General features: G+C 40.7%; 1 protein-coding gene across 1 annotated transcript in view; it reads left to right on the top strand.

The window, feature by feature from the left end:
* csmd2 (CUB and Sushi multiple domains 2) overlaps nt 1–21,976 on the top strand; it is a 662,931-nt gene that overhangs the window by 200,173 nt on the left and 440,782 nt on the right. The window contains exon 5 of the mRNA XM_034160153.1: nt 6,962–7,169. Within this exon, the coding sequence (XP_034016044.1) occupies nt 6,962–7,169 (208 nt within the window). The remainder of the gene's footprint in view (nt 1–6,961; nt 7,170–21,976) is intronic.

Here is a 21,976-nt window from a genome sequence, read left to right as displayed (position 1 = left end):
CAGATGCATAAAAATGAAATGTGGACTCCTAGCTTGGTAAACAATGGGACCAGAAATCCAGCTGACTGGAAGAGTAAATTGGATTTTCATGAAACATTGCATCGTGTGTCAAGTTTTTTTCCCTATATGTGATGGGGAGATTCCACAATTTGTGACCAGTATTTAAATAAACCAGTATATTCACTCAACAAATATTATTTTCAGTTTTGCTATGATTTTTACTCTGTGTATCAACAAAACAACAGCAGAAGGCTATTGTTTTCACCGGTGTGTGTGTTATGTGTCGACGCGGGTTGAGGAGCGGACCTGCGTCAGACGGAACCCAGCGCTAAAAATAACCAGAAAAGCGGTTCCAAAAACAATATATTTATTACACCCACTGTGCATAAAAGGTGTAAAAACAAAAACGGCGTCCCTCTGGTGGAGTGACTGTTGGCACGCTCTCCAGCGCCCGCAAGGATCAAAGCCCGGCACTCCTGGACTCACTACCACCGCCAAACACCCCCCAGGTGGACACGACAAACCGACTCTCTGTGAAGCAAAGATTTGAGGTAAGTCAGCAGTTACAACAATATCTTTCAAAAGACACACGCTATCAGCAACACATTCAGGTCTGTATCTTTTTTAACTTTATGCAAATGAGCAGCTTCTCACAACAGGTGGAGGATCACTTATCCGCACGCCACAGCAGTGAGAAGCAAGCTGCACGATTCTCATCACAATTCAAGTATACTGTGTAACAAAACACCAAGTTACTATCAACAATTAGTCAAACACTTAATCACCTTTGATGTGTGCTGACAGCATGTGTCCTCACCCTTCCTTGCTTCACGGGCTCGATGTGTCAAACCCAGGCGCGGTCCTCAGCGTCTCACAAACGGACATCACAAGGTCGAGTTCCCGGCAGTTCTGCTTGAATCACACATGCCTTAAATGCAGAACGCCATCCAATTATCTGCTTCAGCTGAAAGTCTTTAAGGTTGCATGTGAGCACCAGTCACAGGTGCTACACATGATGTTGATGAGGGTGAGAATTCTTCAGCCAACACCTTCTCCACAGACAAATCAGTTCTCATGCCACCTGAAGAGCAAAGAAAAGAAAAGAACACCAAAACATCCAGCCACACCCCCCAACACACAACAACGTGTCTGCATCTGTGGACAAGGTAACTCAACAGCTCAATGGATTTCCTTAAAACCAGTTGTGAGCACAGCAAACCAAAAAGTTAGCTTTGATAACCAATAATCTGATAAATGAAAAGTTATCTTTAATAACGCAAAACCGATAAACTGCTAAAAAATGTATCTTTATATAACCGTTCACCAATAACTTTTAGTATTGATTTGGATGCGGCCACATCAGATTACACTGTCAGCTTCTGATAAACCAGTTTCACTTTCACTTTTCGCTGCTGGGTAAATTCAATGATCACAAACACAAGAATGCACGAAAAATGAATCAATAAAAAATAAAACCCCACAAGTCATCATCGTTCAAAGGCAGTAAAACACAGTATTAGAAGTACAAACTAAAAAGCGGCTGCTTTTTTTCACTCGCTTTGAAACCTGCGGCTTAACAACCGAAATACGTTCCTTAATGCATTGGTTGGCAGAGTAAAAGACACATACTAAATATAAATTCTTACCTGTTAGTTTCAGTGGGATTCATCTGAAGAAATAATCCACATAATGTCCTTTTATTTATCAAAAACAGTGCCTAAATGGTGAAGAAAAGTCCCTCTGTAAGTAAGTAAGTAACTAAGTAAGGTTTATTTATATAGCACCTTTCAAGATAGAAATCACAAAGTGCTTCACATAAGAACAGAGAAATTAAAAACAGCAGAAACATAAACCATAAAAACTAGGTAAAAGCCAGCCTATACAAAGGGTCTTTAGCTTCACTTTAAATGTTTCAACAGAGTCCACGGAGCGTAGGTCCAAAGGCAAGGCTGTACACAGTTGTGCCGTGAGAGCTTCTTTCCCTCACAGTCTTGGCAATTAAATTATACCGTCAGCCACAAAGAAATAAAATAATGTTAAAATGAGTCCATTTTCTTTTTGTGTCGAGTGGACGATAACACTCACTGTAACATCCAAAATGAACCTGAACTACACTAGCCACAATGCTCCATGTGTTCACCGGCCAATCATGTTTTGCATTTAATGATGACGCCATCAGCAAGTGACAAGCAGCCAGTCTGCCACAAACACACAACGGACTGATTAAAATGTTTGATTTTAGGGTTTACGAATGTTTTTGACCTTTAAACTTTGCCCGCTTTACCAGCCAAAAATATATTATCGGACTGAAAGTTAATATTATTATTATTATTATTGGTCTGATGATGGTTTTAAACCTTATCTGAAAAGCTAATCCGCTAGCAAAAAATATTAATAAATATTAATATTAATAAATATTAGCTTTGATAATTATCTGTTATCTGATTAGCTGAACAGTGCCCACCACTGCTCAAAATCTACTGGGAACATTATGAAAGACTTTTTTTGTATATCTCAACAACCAGGAAGAATAAATCAATTATTTTAAACATAAATTTAATGGCAAAATATTTGATTGATTAGTATAAATTCATAAAGTCACACAGATATCATATGTTTGTTTGTTTTTTTTGCCTTCTTGCTCTCGGCCGGGACGGTCGCTTTTTTCTCTCCTCCTCCCTCCCCAACTTTCCTGCTACTGTAGCGTGTTTTGTCTGTGAGGCTGCCAGCCCTGCTTCTCTGGAAAATGGCAAAATGGATCTGATCAAGTGGTCTCTGTACGCAATTGATATTATTTTTTCCACAAGACACTTGGGAGCGGAGGACCCGACCTGTCCTGCCGGGACACATGTGGCGGGTTACGTGATGGACAGCTGGCAGAGGTGGCAAGTCACGTGCCTGTACACGTTGTCTGTGGAGGACGTTGAAGATGTTTACTTATTTGGAGCTGTGGTGACTGGGTTTCTGCTGTGTGGAAAATTAAGAAGGTGGAGGCGTCATTAATTGGCCAGTCCAGGCTGCCCCACATGATTGATTCGATTGGAAGGGCAGTGTCAGCTCAGTCGGCGGGTGTCAACCGCACATTGGAATCCATCTCTGGGAGAATGGCTGCACTGGAAAACCACTTTGATCATCAATAAGACCACATTTCCTCTATTCAGATGTATTTGGGAGCCACTCTGAAGTTTTAGACTGTGGAATCTGCCAGGTGTCTGTTAATCTGCATATCTATTTGGTTTCCAAACACCAGCTGTCCTTCAAGGCCACTGGGATAAAATCCTTCCCCCGAGGAACACTCCTGATAGCCTCGCTCCTCGTCTCCCCCCCCCCCTTTCGTCTTCCCCCTCCTTCCCTCCCTTCCCCAGTCCTGAGATGTTGACTGTGGGACCTTGAGACTCTGGTGGACTGATTCAGGACTGGGATCCCCGCCAGATGGACAGATAAGGCCTGTCGATGGCGCCTCATGTGCGGCCTTCCGGGCTGTTTCTCTGGACACATCCAAGTCTTGGCTGTCGTCTGTCGTCTGTTGTGATTTGTTTTTTGTTATGACTGTTTTTCTGTGCTTATTTTTTTTTTTTTTTTGCTCTCCAGTGGTGCTGCGTGAGTTCAACACAGCAGCAATGGAGGTTTTTCTTTTCCCAATTCTTTCCTTGTGTGTGCTTTTATATGTGTTCATGTACCGGACCGGCTTATGTGTGTTGTTGTTTAAGTGTGTCATGAGGCCGGTCAAGGTTTGCTCAGCCTTGCTCGTGACCTAGGGCAGGGATATACATCTGGAGCTGGGTCCCTGGGCGCCGTAAAAGGCGACCTCTGCTCCTAACTGGCAATTAGGATGGGTAAAAATGCAGTAAACACATTTCATTGTGCAGGGAACATGTTCCTTATGTGCATATGACAATAAACTCCTTCTGAATCCTTGAATCCTTGAATGCTGCAAACATACATTGTCAAAAAACACATTACAGACATAAATGCAGAGATTTCTGGAGGTAATGATCTAATGCAGTGGTATTCAACTCGTTCCAGAAAGGGCCAAGAGTGTGCACATTTTCTTTGCAGCTACCCACTCCACCAGGTGATTTCACTGATTACAATCACTTTGAGCAGATGGAATCAGTTAATCAGTGAAAGAAATCACCTGGTGGAGTGGGTGGTTGAAAATAAAACATGCACACTCTTGGCCCTTTCGGGAAGTGGTTAAGCAATGGGCTTGAGACCAGAGGATCCTTGCTTCAAACACAGCCAGATTAGAAAATAACTAAGGGCCCTTGGGCCCTTAATCCCCAGATTGCTCCAGGTGTGTAGTGAGCACCTTGTATTGCAGCACCCTGACATTTGTGGGGTTGAATTTGAGGCATTATTGCAAAGCGCTTTGAGCTTCTGAGTCAGATGGAAATGCGCTATATACAATAAATGTTCTCCATTTGTGCACATTTATACTGTGGTATGTAGAGTGCACAGGGTATACATTAACTGTCTGATGCCTTTCATTCATGAGCTGAATGTAAAAGTTTTTCTCAAATGTTGTTTATAAATTTATTAAAATCAATGTGTGGCTCATTTTAATAGATTTTATCAAATTTAATTAATTTCATTTTCTATACCCACTTACTCCAGTCAAGGGTTACGGGATCCTGGAGCCTATCCCAGCAATCATAAGGAATCAGGCGGGGCAATCCTTGGACAGGACACCAGTCTATCTTATCCTATTCTGTCTATATGTAGTTAATACTTGCTTAAACAGCTTACTTTTGATTTATCTTAAGAATTTCTTTCAGAAAATGCACTTAATAGTTTTTAAAATTGAAAGAGTACCATTATTAGCATTCACAACATATGTAGCAATTTTTAATTCTGATATGTGATATACACGGGTTTGACAGAATGTTCCCAAGCTGCTGACATCACAGTAAATTTTGTAGAATAAAGTTTCCTCTGACGGGGCTATACTTAGTCCCACTCAACATACAATTATGCAAACTCCATCACTGAGTCAAATCAACTCTATTTTCATAAAAAAAAAAAAAACTCTTTTTAGAGTTGAACATTTTGATTTAATAACATAACAGACATAATTTTACTTGATGATAGAGTTTGTACAATTCTTTTTAGAGTGCAATCAATTTTAGTTCTCAGAGGTAATTTTATTCTGCAGAATTTATTGTAACAGGGTTTTAACTGGAGGACACATTTTTATTTTATTTCACAACTCTGATGTAGGTCATCCCTAAATTGAAGGGAGCATGAGTCCTGCCATCCTAAAAGGAAATCCTCAATGGTCTGAAGCAATGCCTGCATTATTGCCATTGCTGCTCCAGTTCACCTGAAAGAGCACTCAACAGTCTGTCAACACTCATGGACAAGAACCCAACATACCACAATAAACTTCATCACTTGGAGTATTGACTCACTGCCATTTCAGAAGACCAATCCACTGGTTTCCAGCATAGTGAGGCCGGATCAGTTCTTGAAGCATATGTTGGTGTTGCCGCAACCACCACACTATGGAATCATCTTGACTTGGTCGCAACCATTCTGACAAACTCGCAGTCTATAGCCATCTCCCCAGCAGACTGCTGTGGTTGTAATCACAAAGTCACAAAGAATTGTTACCTTGTTGGAGTCCAACACTCACTGAGCACATCTGACTTTCAACCAAAGATGCAAAAACAACTCTGTGTTCTAGTAAACCCTAAGGACCAGATGGGCTAAATTAAAGAATGTTAAATCCTATATTCCCTTCTGAACACCAGGTAGTCCATGAGCCAGTCATGAATTTTGACCTAATTGGTACCACTTAAGGGGGGCAAAAAAAAAAACGACACTTAGAATCCAGCCTCAGTGCATCATGGCCTACACAAAAATGTATGATAGCCATCCCAGGGTGGTAGCTGTAGCCAGGTAAGAGTCGATGAAGAATTACACAGAGGTCAAACTTTAAAATGCTCCAATCATATTGAAAATTATCTCACATTATTTGTCTGATCATAACAATAAAAAAAAGTACAGTTTGGACTATATATGATGGAATGTTTTGGAGTTATGTGGTAAAAACAGCAAAAATCAAACAAAGGTCAATTTCAGTTTGTACAGGGGTCAAAAGTTAAAGTTAAAAAGTTAAATTTCAGCAAAAAAAAACAAAAAAACATTCAAATTACTGGTTGAAATAAAAGGATCAATAAATGGAAAAGTTTTGACTCTGTTGAATGCTTTGTATCCAAAGTAAAGTTCAAACAAGGTCAGCACCCATTGAATTCAATGACATGTGACATATGTTACCCTGTAACATGATAACTAAGCATGACATTACCAACTATTCCTTTTTAGAACCCTATTTACCCAAACAATAATTTGCTTTTTTTTTTTACTAAAATTGGAGCAACTTTAATATTTGACCCCTGTACAAACTGAATTGACCTTTGTCACCATTTTTGCTGCTTTGACCCCATAACTCCAGAACATTCCGTCAAAGATAGTCCAAAGTATACTTTTGGAATCATTATGATCAGACAAGTAATGTGATATAGTTTTCAACATCATTGGAGCATTTTTAAAGTTTGACATCTGTGTAATTCTTCATTGACCCCTACCTGGCTACAGCTACCACCCTGGGATGGTTATCATACATTTTTGTGAAGACACGATACACTGAGGCTGGATTCTAAGTGTCGTTTTTTTCCCCTTAAGTGGTACCGAAAACCTGCTTGGCCCGTGGACTAAGAAGAACACTTGGACACTTTACCAATTGGTAATACTGACTTTGACGTTATTAGCTAAGCAATAAGGGTGTATTGCCTTCTGTTGCTTGCCTAGTGATTTTATCATATTATGTTTTGCTGCTTGAAAGGATTAAAAATGACAACTTTCAAGGCATTTTTTAATTTTGCTTGTATGTTTCTCTGATCACATTTTGAACTGTTTAGAGCTTTTCAATGTATTCTTTCTGCTATTGTCTTTGCAGCTGATGATGGTTGCGGTGGGACACTGCGGGGTCAGAGTGGGGTCATCACCACCCCAAATTACCCTGCTGAGTACAACAATAATGCTGACTGCACGTGGACGGTGCTGGCTGAGCCAGGAGACACCATTGCGCTGGTTTTCTCTGATTTCCAACTGGAGGATGACTACGACCTGCTGGAAGTCAGCGGCACTGAGGGCTCTTCACAGTGGTGAGTAGTCAGCATGTGCAGTTTTGACTCTAGGGGTGATTGGAAAGACAAGAGGAAGCCCACTGGGAAACCCTTTGCTTGCCTTTTGCTGATGCAGGAATACACTGTTTTAAGTGCGATGTGAACTGGATGAGCATCAAGGAGGCTCAGAGGAATGGAGCTGGTTTAGTGTCTTTGAACCATAGCTGTCATAGAGTGTTTTCTGAGTAACAGCTGAGTGTGGAAAAGATCAAGGAGCATCCATGGGAATTAGGATCTGTGCTTGTGGATGGAAAGGGGGATGAGTTGTATTTTTAAGGGTATTTCAGCATTACTATCTTTAAAGTTCTTCAACTTTAGCACTAATTTCTTTTCATGGATAACCTTTTTTGGCTTGGTAATTGGTCCGAAAGGCCAACAGGTCAGAAGCTTCTCCACTGTAATATAACTGAACATACAAGGTGATACAACAGCCATTTACTGTTTAGCATTTTACCTCGTTTTCTCTTATCTAAAGAAAATCTCATTTTACTTGAGAGAGATGAGGCTCATCGAAGCTGCCAAAAAGTGAAAGCATACGGAGGGCAGAGTCATTGTCTCAAGACATTCAAGTGGTTTTATGTGGACTGTAGATAAAAAAAAAAAAAAAACATTTCATATATTTATTTTAACAGCATAATCTGAAGACATTAAAATCCCTTGATCTATTCTAAGGTCAAAAAGTACAAAAATACACAACAAGTGTTGTACAATGAGTCTGAAATAAGAACTTGACAGTCACTTTTATTATTTTGGAAATTGTGTAGAGAGGTGATCTGTGGTACAAATAAAGGCAGCTTCACTATGTTAAGACAGTACTCCTTTCTTGTATGCATTTGAAAATCATTTTAAAATTACAAAACAATAAGAAAATTACAAGCCTGTTACTTTCTAAAGATTTAGGCGCCATGTGCTATATATATATATATATATATATATCATATATATATATATATATATATAATAATATACGAGGTCTGTTTGAAAAGTATCTGACTTTTTTTTTTTTTTTTGCAAAAACCTGATGGATTTGAATCATGTGTGCTTGCATGAGCCAACCTTGAACCTTCGTGCACATGCATGAATTTTTTCACGCCTGTCGATTGCATCAGTTGCTGGCAAGCACCATCTGTGTGAGGTTGTGTGTAGTGCTCTCTGCGATTTTTCATTGCAAGGAAAATGACCGAATGACTGGAGCAGCGCTACTGCATCAAATTTTGCCAGAAACTGGGTGACAGCCAGGTGGAAAACATTCGGAAGATTCAGGCGGCTTTCAGTGACGATCCTATGGGCATCACACAGATTAAGGAGTGGTACAACCAGTTTAAAGACGTCCGCATAACGGTGGAGAGTGAGCACGCTCACGGTCGGCCATCAACATGCTGAAATGACCAGATCATTCCAAAGTGAACGCTGTGGTGATGCAGGACCGGCATGTGACTATCCGAGAAATTGCAGAAGAGGTGGACATCAGCAGTTTTTCGGCACATTCCACTTTGACAGAAGATTTGGCCATGAAAAGCGTGGCGGTGAAATTCGTGCCGAAGCTGCTGTCGGCAGAGCAAAAGCACCATTGTGTTGAAGTCTCACAGGACATGCTGGACTCTGAAAAATGATGCCACCTCTTCCACAATTTCTCAAATAGTCACACGACTGAAAAGCCACCGAAAGCTGTCTGAATCTTCCGAATGGTTTCCACCTGGCTGTCGCCCAGTTTCTGGCAAAATGTGATGCAGTAGCGCTGCTCCAGTTGTTCCGTCACTTTCCTTGCAATGAAAATCTGCCAAGAGCACTACACACGACCTCACACAAATGCTGCTTGCCAGCAACTGACGCAATCGACAGGCGTGAAAAAATTCACACATGCACACAAAGATTCAAGGTTGGCTCATGCAAGCACGCTTGATTAAAATCCATCAGGTTTTTGCAAAAAAAAAGTTCAGATACTTTTCTAACAGATCTCATATATATATATATATATATTATATATATATATATATATATATATATATATATATATGAGGTCTATTAGAAAAGTATCCGACCTTATTATTTTTTCAAAAACCATATGGATTTGAATCACGTGTGTTTGCGTCAGACAAGCTTGAACCCTCTTGCGCATGCGTGAGTTTTTCCATGCCTGTCGGTTGCGTCATTCGCCTGTGAGCAGGCTTTGAGTGAGGAGTGGTCCAGCCCCCTTGGCGGATTTTCATTGTCAGGAAATGGCGCAATGATCTGGGCTTTTTTTCCATCTGAATTTTTTCAGAAACTGTTAGAGACTGGCAGCTGGAAACCATTAGAAAAATTTATCTGGCTTTCGGTGAAAATTTTCCGGGCTTCACAGAGAATAAGGACTGTTACTACAGCTTTAAGGACGGATTTAAGGACACTCGGCGCGCCGCGCTGCGTGCCGCCATCGAGAGCCACAAACCACCGGATCATTTCTAAAATGATGGCTCTGTGGATCCAAGACCGTCGTGTGCACTTCCTCTGGTTATCACAAGAGCTGGACATCAGCCATTTTCCGGCAGATTTCACTTTTAACAAGAGATTTTGTCATGGAAAACCGAGCGGAGGCTTCGCGAGTCACGACCGATTTGCTGATGGAGCGAGACAAAGGAACACCTCCATTTTGGTCTCATAGGACAGCTTTGAGATGACACCATAAAATCCCCCCCTGAATCCCCATAAATTTGTCCCTGAAAGCCATTTGAATTTTCCAAATGGTATCCACCTGAGGTCTCTCACAGTTTCTGGAAAAATTTGATGCAGCAAAGCTCCAAAATCGTTCAGACATTTATTCGCAATAAAATCTGACAAGAGGGGTGGACCACTGCTCACACAAAGCCTGCTCACAGGCGAATGACGCAACCGACAGGCGTGAAAAAACTCATGCATGCGCACGAAGGTTCAAGCTTGGCTGATGCAATCACACGTGATTCAAATCCATATGGTTTTTGAAAAAAATAAAAAGGTCGGATACTTTTCTAACAGATCTCGTATGTGCAGCACATACCAGACTTGACCCAGTGACATCAATAGCTGTACCTTGTATGTGCTTTAATTTATACTTTCTTCTTGTTCTGTAGACTAACAGGATTGATAGATATTTGTGGTGCCATTGCTGTACTTGAGTGGTACATCTGATGTGGTAGATATGGCACATCATCACAAACTTGATGATCTGATTGTTGAGAGAGAAGGATCAGGAGGTTGTTTCCCCCTCTCTGTCTTTGGTTTGTTGTTGAAAAGTGTCTTTCACCTTACAGTTAAGCCAACCTTTGTGTTTCGTTGGTCAAACATCATAGCAGACCTACAACATGTAAAGCTGATGTTCTACTTGGTCACCTACTAACCTGACTAATCAATCCCACTTCCTGCTACAAACTTTGGTCCACTCAAAAACAATTCCTGATTTTTAAAATTTAGTTGGATTACATGAGCAGGTTGCTTTGTGTTAGGGTTGGACTACCAACATGGAGTCATTGGTTTGATTCTCCGTCATGATACATGTCTGTCTAACTGAAAAGGTCATCTGCATTCTCCAAGACCACCTTGCTGAAAATGGGTACTGATCTTGGCTACTGAAGTAACCTGCAATGAACTGGCATCCATCATCATTGACTTTCATCAGCTTTATAATACATAACCTAGGAGTACTAGCATCAGTGGGCCTGAGGGCAAATATGGAACCTACTACTTTTCTCCTAAATTATACATTCCACTGCCATGGATTAGGTATGAGTTCTTGAGTATTGTAGTCATCCCTCTGGCAAAAATGTGCAAAAATATTTACATGATAAAAACATGGTTACCCACAGGTTTATCTTTTCAAGAAATGCTGTGCAGCTTGTTCATTCTGAAGAACATATAAAAAGCATCAGTTTAGCTCCAGGATCATTTGAGGAAGGAGCAATACTTATAAACACGAGCAGGCAGAAGGAACTTTGAAGTTATAGCCACAGGCAGTTGGCAGAAAGGGACAAGGTGTACCACTGGGTGACTTAATAAATACTTGCAATATAGAGATTTTCTCTCACACTCAGAAAGTACAGGAAAAAAAAAAAACAGCTGAAAGAGTAATGTGGTTCAAAAAGAATATGAGAGAAGTCATCGTTGAGTGGTGATGATGGCCCCTGAAAGTATGTGTCAGTCTGCATTTCTGTCGTGTAGTAAATAGTTAAGCAAAACCACTTCTGGAGGAGATCTTGATTGACTCCAATTGGTCTGAAAACTGAAAATTGTGCCTTGTAGCTTAATATACAAGTCTCTTTGAATCTCTGTTTGCCCAAATGGGAATTGAGCCTTTCACACATAAGCACAGACTGCAGCCTGGCTGTATTTCTTTGCACATTTCACGCTGTTATCATCGTCTCGTCTTGAACTTTGATTTGCTCTCAGTTTTTGTGCAAGGAGCCCAAAACTCAACTGAGTTTGTCATGTTTGTGGCATTTGTAGCCAGAGGCCTGTGTGGTGGTGCACCTGCGACTTGGCTTCAATATCTGGAAGATCAAGAGAAAGCAGCAGGGAGAAGAAGCAGCGAGAGAAGGAGGGAGAGAGTTATTGGCAGGCCATGCAGAGCATGACTTGTGGCTTATCTTGTCCGGTGCAGGGGAAAGGCAGTACAGGGGACATGGTGTAGACACTGCTTGATTTTACCCACTTATCATTTGCTCTTCTATTTTCTACACATTAACCTAACCTCGAATATATAAACTGCAGGTTGGTCAGTAGGATAAGACTTGGGCTACCAATATGTAGACCACAGGTCTCAAACTTCTGCCAGAAAGTGAGGAGAGGGTGCAGGCTTTCTTTGCAATTACCCACTCCACCAGGTGATTTCACTGATTAACATCACTTTGAGCAGGACTTAATCAGTGAATTCATCTGGTTGAGTGGGTAATTGCAAAGAAAGCTTGCACCATCTCAGCCCTTTCTGGAATGAGTTTGAGACCTCTGATGTAGACCTAAGTTTGATTCCTGGTCCTGCCATCTGTCTGTGTCCTTGGACAAGGCTTGGATCAACAGCCAAGCTTTTTGTGACTTCCTAGAGTCAGCATGAGAAGTGTATCTGTATGTGGTGAATTATTGAATTGGCACAAAATTCACTTGTCTTGGCAGTGGGACTCGAGTCTGTAGGTCCTCTGCCTTTGAAATGGAGGGGAATATGGGAAGAGAACATGGAGTCAGGATATCATTAGACAGAGGTGTTTGGCAATGCTGATATCTTTGGAGGAGAATGAAGCTCCACGTCTTGAGGGTCCTGATGCTCCCTGTCTAACTGTATGGTTGAGAGACTAACCAGTGACCTAAGGTGACTGCTGGATGTCTTTGGTACTTATTTTCTTCAGAAGATCCTTGAGTACCACTGGAATGAGTGTGTGAAATGAGCAGTATTTTAGAGAGACTAGCATTGAGATGTATCACTTGCACTGGCTATATAGCATGTTACTCGTGATAAGATCCAACATACAAGTGGCCACAGTACCTGGAGAAAGCCAAGGCGACACTCACCATTCACCTGGCTGCAGCAGATACATGGTTTTGTTTGACATGTAAGGATGGACCAGTTGTCTGCCTGTGTAGTTGCCACCACAGGACCTACCTTGGTCCTGTGGTGTTGTGGATGTGGTGTCGCAACACCAGTGGTTTGCTCCCAGACTTGACTTGTCTTGTGACCAATCCAGCTAAGGTCATGGCTTGGTGTCAACTATGCTACAGAAAGCTCTTGGGTAATGGATGGCACCCACTCATGCAGACAGCCAGTCCATGCCCATGTCTTGAACGAACCTATCAGTTTGCTGCAGCCAGGAGAAATATGACCTTACCCTTTGCCTTCTTCAGCCACTAGGGCCCTCAATACTTAGGCACCTGGGTGCTGGCTCTTACTAGTTCCTAATGTATCCACATGTCTCAGAAGATACAGGATAGAAGAGGTGATATTGTGGTCGGTGTCCACAGATCATTTTCCACTCTTGTGGTTAAGAAGAGTGAATGTACATTTATTTAAGGGAATACCATGGAAATGGACAACTTGTTCAATGGGATTATACCTTTTGGTTACCTGGAGCTCAGGGATTTCTCTCCTATCAGGATTTAGAAATGGCTTTCTTCTTCTTCTCCATTCTTCAGTCATGGTCTCACTCAGTCTGTATTTGTCGAAAGGATTTGTATTTGTTCGAGACCGATTTGTTTTGGAAAAATTAAAGGTAACTTTAAAGTGCTGTTTTCTATTTAAGGTCAGGCATGAAGTGTGAATTTGTGTATAATACCAAAGCTTCCTTTCTTTATCTGAGTGCACAAGGACATTATGTTGTACTGAGAGCTGCGTGCGTCAGGGAGAGCTGCGTGTCGTCAGAGCGAGCTGCAAAAAGTTTGTACCTGAGTTTTCAGAGGTGTGTTTGTAGTTGCCATCTGCCACGCCGGTGGTGTTGCCAACCCGGACCGTGGGAATACCACCTCAACCGGCAACTTAGTCCCACGGACTGGACGGCACAACGTCCGAGGCCCGCCCAACGTGGTGAATCACTGAGGCCACGCGCTGCGTCATTAAAGCCGCGCATCACGAGTGCCGCTGTCCCCGAGGCCTCGTGCAGCCACCCCGTCGGATCCATCAGCGCAGAAACACCGAGGGCCGGCGCGGCACCAGCGCAGTGCAGATCCATCCCGGTGACAACAACCGCAGGCTGTTAACATCGGCGATCGTCAAGCTGCCCATAAGCCGACCATGGGTGCCTAAGAAGGTTCTGACAGCAGAGGAAGGTGACGATATTAAAAAATCTCTGGACTTTCTATCAGAGAGATTTCTGTTGTGAAGCAGCAACAGAAATCTCAATGGATCTGGTGGAGGAGGTGAAGGCATTACGGCTCCAGAACGCGGACCGGCGTCTGGTGCAGCTGGAAAATAGGAGTGGCTGAATTGGAGCAGTACACCAGAATCAATGACTTCATCATCACAGTCTTCACATCAAACCACGTCCTACGCACGGGCGGTAACAGATGAGAGCGGAGGGAGCCCAGTGAACAGGAGGTCAGCTCTAGTGGAACAAACAGGTTGCTGATTTCCTCCTATCTAAGGTATAGAAATGGATTTAAATAACACATTGAAGCGTGCCACCCTCTGCCCCGGAGAAAATGACGGTGATAAACGAACCGTCATCATGAGATTCATCAACAGAAAACACAAAACAGCACTGTTAAAACAGGAAGAAACTGAAAGGGACAACGTATTCATCAATGACATCTCACCAAACGGAAAGGCCGACATCGCCAGGAAGCACGCTTCTTAAAGAAACAGGGACAAAATCCAGCACACATGGACTTCAAATTGTAAAAATATTCATCAAACTGAACGATCACCCAGAAGCAAGCAAGGTTATGGCAATAAGTAACATCGAGGAGCTGGACAAATATGACAATAGGTATGAGGACTCAACACATCACAGCACATGATGCAGACTGGAGCAACCCACTCATCCACAATCATCTACCCCGGAGACAAGAGAGACATAATGACTAAGGATAATGATCCGTTTATTTCTGCCCAGGAGCTCTGTCTAGAATACATTTAATTATAATAACTCTGCTAACACCCTTCGAATCTGAAAATGATCCTGATACCTTTTTCAGTGAGAATATTGTGAGACAGTGCAAATATTTTACAGAAGAACAATTCAAAAATTATAAAATCAATGATGAAGATTTTTCAATTATACATTTCAACAGCAGAAGTCTTTCTCGTAATCTGTCCACTATTAATGATTGTTTGAAAACAACCAAAAAACGTTTTTCAGTTATTGCAATTTCAGAAACATGGTTAAATGAGGATAATAAGATCTGGTATATCTTGATGGTTATGAATTGTTCCTGGTTAATAGGCAGACGAGAAGGGGCGGAGGCGTTGCGTTGTTTGTAAGGTCAGATGTATAACTGTAAACTCATCAACAACATGTCATTTACAGTGGACAACATCATGGAATGTGTTACCATAGAAATTACATCTATAAACTTCCAAAAACATAGTTGTTATTGTATTTACAGAGCTCCTGGGACAATATTGACACCTTTGAAGACATTATCTTAGGAATGTACAACAAAATCAACAGAAATAAGCATTTATTTGTCTGTGGAGATTTCAATATAGATTTTTTAACCCTCACAATCATCCACAAATCACTTCATTTATAAACACCTTGTATTGTTTAGGACTGTTTCCAACCATCATTCATCCGAGCAGAATAACTATGGATACAACAACTCTCATTGACAATATTTTAACTAACGTTATATCCGGTATCTTAGTGGGGGACTACTGCTCAGTGATATCAGTGATCACTTGCCAGTTTTCTCAGTCTTTGCATTGGAGGGTTGTTGTAAGTATCGAAGCAATACCAAATTCATGAGTAGAAAAGTAACACCTGAACAATTGATAATTTAAGGGAGGATTTATCAAGTCAGAATTGGTCAGATGTTTTTGTTGATGATGTTGACAGGTCATATGATGCTTTCATCTCCATTTTTTCCAGTTTGTATAATAAACACTGTCCATTTGTGACAAAATATATAGAAATCAATATAGCAACAAACCATGGATAACTAAGGGGCTTCAGAGGGCATGTAAAAAGAAAAAACGTACTATATAACATTTCATAAAACTACGAACTAAGGAAGCTGAAAGTAAGTATAAAACATATAAGAATAGTTAATCAATATCATGAGACTCAGTAAAAAAATATATTATAATGAGTTACTTGTCAAAAATAGAAATAACATCAAAAACACATGGAACATATTAAATGAAATAGTAAAAAAGAATAGAGTAACTAGAGATTATCCTTCATTTTTCAGAGTAACAACTACATCACGATTGATAACGACGAGTCTATTGCTGAACACTTTAATGAATACTTTGTTAATGTGGGTAAAAATCTTGCCAGTAAAGTGACTCATCAACTAATAACTTCTGGGTAAATAATTCAACGTTTAACAAATCTGTTTCAAATGTTCATTGGTGGTACTCATGAAAGGGAAATACTTGATCTGGTTCATGGTTCAAAAGTAAGAAATTGACTGATTTTAATAATTTGGATATGGCTTATTAAAAAAGTTATTGATTGTATACTAAAACTGTTCAATTATATTTGCAATATGTCACTAAGTACTGGTAAATTTCCTTCTCAAATGAAAATAGCCAAAGTAATTCCTCTGTTTAAAACTGGTGACAAACACACATTTTCTAATTATAAACCTATATCACTCCTGCCACAATTTTCCAAAATTTTGGAAAAAATATTTGCTAAAAGATTAAATGATTATTTACTGAAGCAAAACATCATTTGTGAAGAACAATATGGATTCAGAAGGTCTCGAACTACTCAACAAAAATATAAACGCAACACTTTTGGTTTGGCTCCCATTTTGTATGAGATGAACTCAAAGATCTAAAACTTTTTCCACATACACAATATCACCATTTCCCTCAAATATTGTTCACAAACCAGTCGAAATCTGTGATAGTGAGCACTTCTCCTTCGCTGAGATAATCCATCCCACCTCACAGGTGTGCCATACCAAGATGCTGATTAGACACCATGATTAGTGCACAGGTGTGCCTTAGACTGCCCACAATAAAAGGCCACTCTGAAAGGTGCAGTTTTGTTTTATTGGGGGGGGATACCAGTCAGTATCTGGTGTGACCACCATTTGCCTCATGCAGTGCAACACATCTCCTTCGCATCATCCGTGAAGAGAACAACTCTCCAACGTGCCAAACACCAGCAAATGTGAGCATTTGCCCACTCAAGTCGGTTACGACGACGAACTGGAGTCAGGTCGAGACCCCGATGAGGACGACGAGCATGCAGATGAGCTTCCCTGAGACGGTTTCTGACAGTTTGTGCAGAAATTCTTTGGTTATGCAAACCGACTGTTCCAGCAGCTGTCCGAGTGGCTGGTCTCAGACGATCTTGGAGGTGAACATGCTGGATGTGGAGGTCCTGGGCTGGTGTGGTTACACGTGGTCTGCGGTTGTGAGGCTGGTTGGATGTACTGCCAAATTCTCTGAAACGCCTTTGGAGATGGCTTATGGTAGAGACATGAACATTCAATACACGAGCAACAGCTCTGGTTGACATTCCTGCTGTCAGCATGCCAATTGCACGCTCCCTCAAATCTTGCGACATCTGTGGCATTGTGCTGTGTGATAAAACTGCACCTTTCAGAGTGGCCTTTTATTGTGGGCAGTCTAAGGCACACCTGTGCACTAATCATGGTGTCTAATCAGCATCTTGGTATGGCACACCTGTGAGGTGGGATGGATTATCTCAGCGAAGGAGAAGTGCTCACTATCACAGATTTCGACTGGTTTGTGAACAATATTTGAGGGAAATGGTGATATTGTGTATGTGGAAAAAGTTTTAGATCTTTGAGTTCATCTCATACAAAATGGGAGCCAAACCAAAAGTGTTGCGTTTATATTTTTGTTGAGTGTACATCACATGCTTTTAATGGACTTTGTGGAAAGTATAGCAACTGCAATTGACAATAAACAATACACAATAGGTGTTTTTTTTGATTTACAGAAAGCATTTGACACAATTAACCATGGAATACTATTAATTAAACTGCAGAAATATGGAATCAGAGGTCTGGCATATGAATGGATAGCTAGTTATTTACAAGGCAGATTTCAGTATGTTCAATTCAATAATACAAATTCTGAACTCAGGGATGTCACATGTGGGGTGCCGCAGGGCTCAGTGCTGGGTCCTTTGTTGTTTATAATCTATATAAATGATATAAGTTGGGTGTCGAGTTCACTGAGATGTGTCCTTTTTGCGGATGATACAACTGTGTTCTGTAGCGGTGAAAATCTTGAACAGCTTCTGACATAGTGGAGAAAGAACTGGAAAAATTTAAGGTTTGGTTTGACGCTAATAAGTTGTCACTCAACCTTGGGAAAACTAAATGTATTATATTTGGAAATAAACAGGCACCCAAATGTAAAAATTTAACTATAAACAATAAGGAAATTGAGTTAGTAACAGAGAATAAATTTTTAGGTGTTATAATTGATAATAAACTTAGCTGGAAACCACATATAAATTATGTGAAATCAAAATTGTCAAAAACTATAGCCATTCTGTATAAAGCCAAAGACCTACTGCCGCAAGAAGGGTTACTTACTTTATATCATTCTCTGATGGTACCATATATGACATATTGTGTTGAGTCATGGGGAAACACTTACAAATCAAATACCAATCCAATATTCCTTTTGCAAAAACGAGCCATACGAATCATCTGCAATAAACAATATCGTGAACCAACTCATTCTTTATTTGTGTCTTTAAATTTATTAAAATTCATAGATTTGGTCAATTACATTACAATTCAAACTTTATTTCGAGCGAAAAACCAAGCCTTACCGAGACATGTCCAGAGTCTGTTCCGATTGAGGGAATCCAGATATAGTTTAAGAGGTTGTGCAATTTTTATGAAACCACCAGTAAGAACAAATGTAAAGGGTTTTTGTGTGTCTGTGGTTGGGGTGAGGAAATGGAACAAATGTTCAACAGAGGTTAGAATGAGTAGTACCTTAGTAAGATTTAAGAAACTACTCAAAAAGAACATCATGTCTAAGTATCATAAATAAGCAAATATAATTTGATTTATATGGAATGTTCAATTTCTAAGTGGGACTCATTGTATATTTGAATGTGTGGGTATGTATATGCGTATGTAGATATATAGATATGGGTAGGTGTATATGTATATAAGTGACTGTGTATATGTATGTATGTATATATTTATGTTTGTAAAGTATATAAGTATGTATATAGGTATATATGGCACAGCCCAAGCAGGGGGTCACCCCCAAGAGCCTGGTCTGCTTGAGGTTTCTTCCTTATAGGGAGTTTTTCCTCACCACCGTTGCCTAGTGCTCGCTCTGGGGGTTGGTAAGGTTAGTCCTTACTGGCGTAAAGTGCCTTGATTCGAATTTCTTGTGATCTGGTACTATATAAATATAATTATAAGTGAATAGTATATTGATGTGTATGTCTGTGTGTCGACATGTAGTAGTAAATTTGTATTTATGTAAATATGACTAAGAATTGTTGGACTTGTACGAGCAGGGGTGGGCGCTAATAAGCTTTGCTTCAGCCCACACCCTTTCGGACTCACTAGTTTTGTCTGTGTTTGTTTGTGGAATTGTTCATTTTTTTCTATTTTAATATTTTGTGTGCCGAATAAAACTTTGTCACATTGTCACATTGTCACTTTCTGTTAAGATACTTTTTCCCTGCTTTTTAATCCTCTCAGAATTTTTTCTCTTTGCGTTGTGTTGCCAGATCTTTTCTTATCTCAAGTTAGAAGTCGGAGACTTACATGTCCTGTTTGACCGAAAAAAAAGAGCAAAGATAAATGGATGTGTAGCTTCTATGAATTTAGTTGAGAATGTATGTGGTGTTCTTTCCCAGCGGCTTTGTAATTAAAATTGTGAGGAGTCCCAGGCTCAGTATTGGTGGGTTCATGATAGACAGATTGGGTGATCCAATGGAAAAAGTCCACAAATCATGGTCAAAAGTCTGCCTTTATTCCACAGCACTTCAAACTAAGTATTTCTATTTCATATCTGTGAAGGTTTTTTTTTTTTTTTTTGGGGGGGGGGGGGGGGGGGGGGGGGGGGGGGGGATGAGCCAGCTCAAAGGCCATCAATAACCATCATTTTTTTGAATACATTAATTTGATGTTGCTTAGTTCCATCCACCCAACACTTTGACTGGCAGTCCTGCGGATTAAGCATTCGGAAATTCAGCCCTGAAGACTACCTTCAGAGTACTACCTTCAACTGAGACATGCAATGTGGACTGAATGTGCCGGGGAAGGGGGTAGCGTAGGCAAAAGGAAAAAAGAACAGCAACTGAATTCCGCCTACGTTCTGCACCGCTTTGACAGGATGTGCCAGTGTAGTTGGCCCAGGGGAACATATTACTCTGCCATTAAACTGTTTGCATTCACATTGATTTTCTTTCCAAACCCCCATCATTTTTATGGGAATGTAAACAACACCTGACGTGCGCCAATTGCCAGGTACTCATTTGCGCACTTGCTGCTAAGTGGATCTCAACAATTTGAGCTGTAAATTTTTTTTTTTTTTTTTGGCTCCCAATTGTTTTGCAATGCCACATATTATATTTTTATGTAGCAGCAGGTTCCTGCTGGGGTGTTCAAAGCAAGTTTCTTGGATACTGTATATAGAAAGTAAGATATGTGAATGTGGCATTACAAAAGGAAGTAGGTTTATCTTATTCTACTTGACAGGCTGGATAATCATTTTTGAATTTCTGGGAATGCCCTTGCATTGTTGACATCTTACCTAACCGGTCACTCTCATTGTGCTCTATAACACAATACTACCTCTACCCTTGGTGACATGAAATACAGGGTTCTACAAGGGCCTGTGTTAGGCCCCCTGCTTTCTCTCTTTATATAGCACCCTTTGGACACATACTGCAGCATTATGGAATTACTTTTCATTGTTATGCTGATGACACTCAGTTGTACAGGGCAATAACTGCTGCTAATCTCGTACACATAAAGTCTTTACAGGATTGTCTTGTATCAGTGAAAACCTAAATGTCAGTAATTTCTTACTTTTAAACTTGGACAAGACCAAAATGATGGTCCTTGGTCCAGCGAGACAACATCAACTTGACCTGGTAATGCTACCTAGGCTTGTGAGTCATACATCAAACTGACAAAGTGAGGAACCTTCGGGTGATTTTGGATCCTGCACTCTCCTTTGACCTACACATTAGAGATATCATTAGGACTGCTTTCTTCCACCTGTGAAATATAGTGAAGATTCATGCCATCCTGTCTATGACTGATGCAGAGATTGATCCATGCATTTGTCTCTTCTAGACTGGGCTACTGCAATGTTCTGTTCTTTGGTCTACTGGAGTTCAGCATTAAGAGTCTCCAGTTGCAGCATGGTGACTTAGTGGTTAGCACTATTGCCTCACAGCAAGAAGGTCACAGGTTTGAGTCCCACCTCCAGCCTTTATGTGTTGAGTTTGCATGTGTGGGTTTCCTCCGGGTGCTCCAGTTAGGCCACTTTTTCTCTCTCTCCGCGGCACTGAAAATATCAATGACTGATCTTGGCCCAGCACCACCAAGGTGCCGGACTGACCTCAGGATGCCACGCCTGTTCCACCATTGAACAGAGGTCCTGAACTGCAGCCTATTGTTGCTGCACATAAACTACTATATATTGGAGAGCAAAGATGGACTCTACTGTATTTTCAGTTAAGGACTGTCTTTGTTGCTTTTCTGTTTTGTCTACTTGAAAACAAATGTTTGTACAATCTGTCAAAACCTTGTAACTGTTAGAATGGTCTAAGCAGTGGGTCACCCTTCTGGGTCTGGCCTGTTGAGGTTTCTTCCTCATTATCATCAGATAATGTTTTTCCTTACTACTATCACCTGTGTGCTTGCTCAGAGGGTTTGGTAAAGTTCGACCTTACTCGTGTGAAGCGTCTTGAGGCAGCTTTGTAATTGAATAGAATTTTGACTAATTCCCCCTGGTTTTCTAAAAAAAAATAAAATACTTCTACACCTCAAGTCAGTGATCATACCATTTAAAGTGATGGTTCCTACCTTTTTTCTTTCAAAGCACCCCCTACATGTACCTAAGAAAGACTGACATCCCCTCCCCAAAAAGAAAAAGTGAAAAAAGTAATTCATTCCATTCTTTTTCCCTCTGGGACAAACATTTGCGCCACCCC

Source organism: Thalassophryne amazonica, chromosome 20, assembly GCF_902500255.1.
Source record: "Thalassophryne amazonica chromosome 20, fThaAma1.1, whole genome shotgun sequence".
In the NCBI taxonomy this organism is placed as follows: domain Eukaryota; kingdom Metazoa; phylum Chordata; class Actinopteri; order Batrachoidiformes; family Batrachoididae; genus Thalassophryne; species Thalassophryne amazonica.
This window is presented reverse-complemented; position numbering and strand designations above follow the sequence as displayed.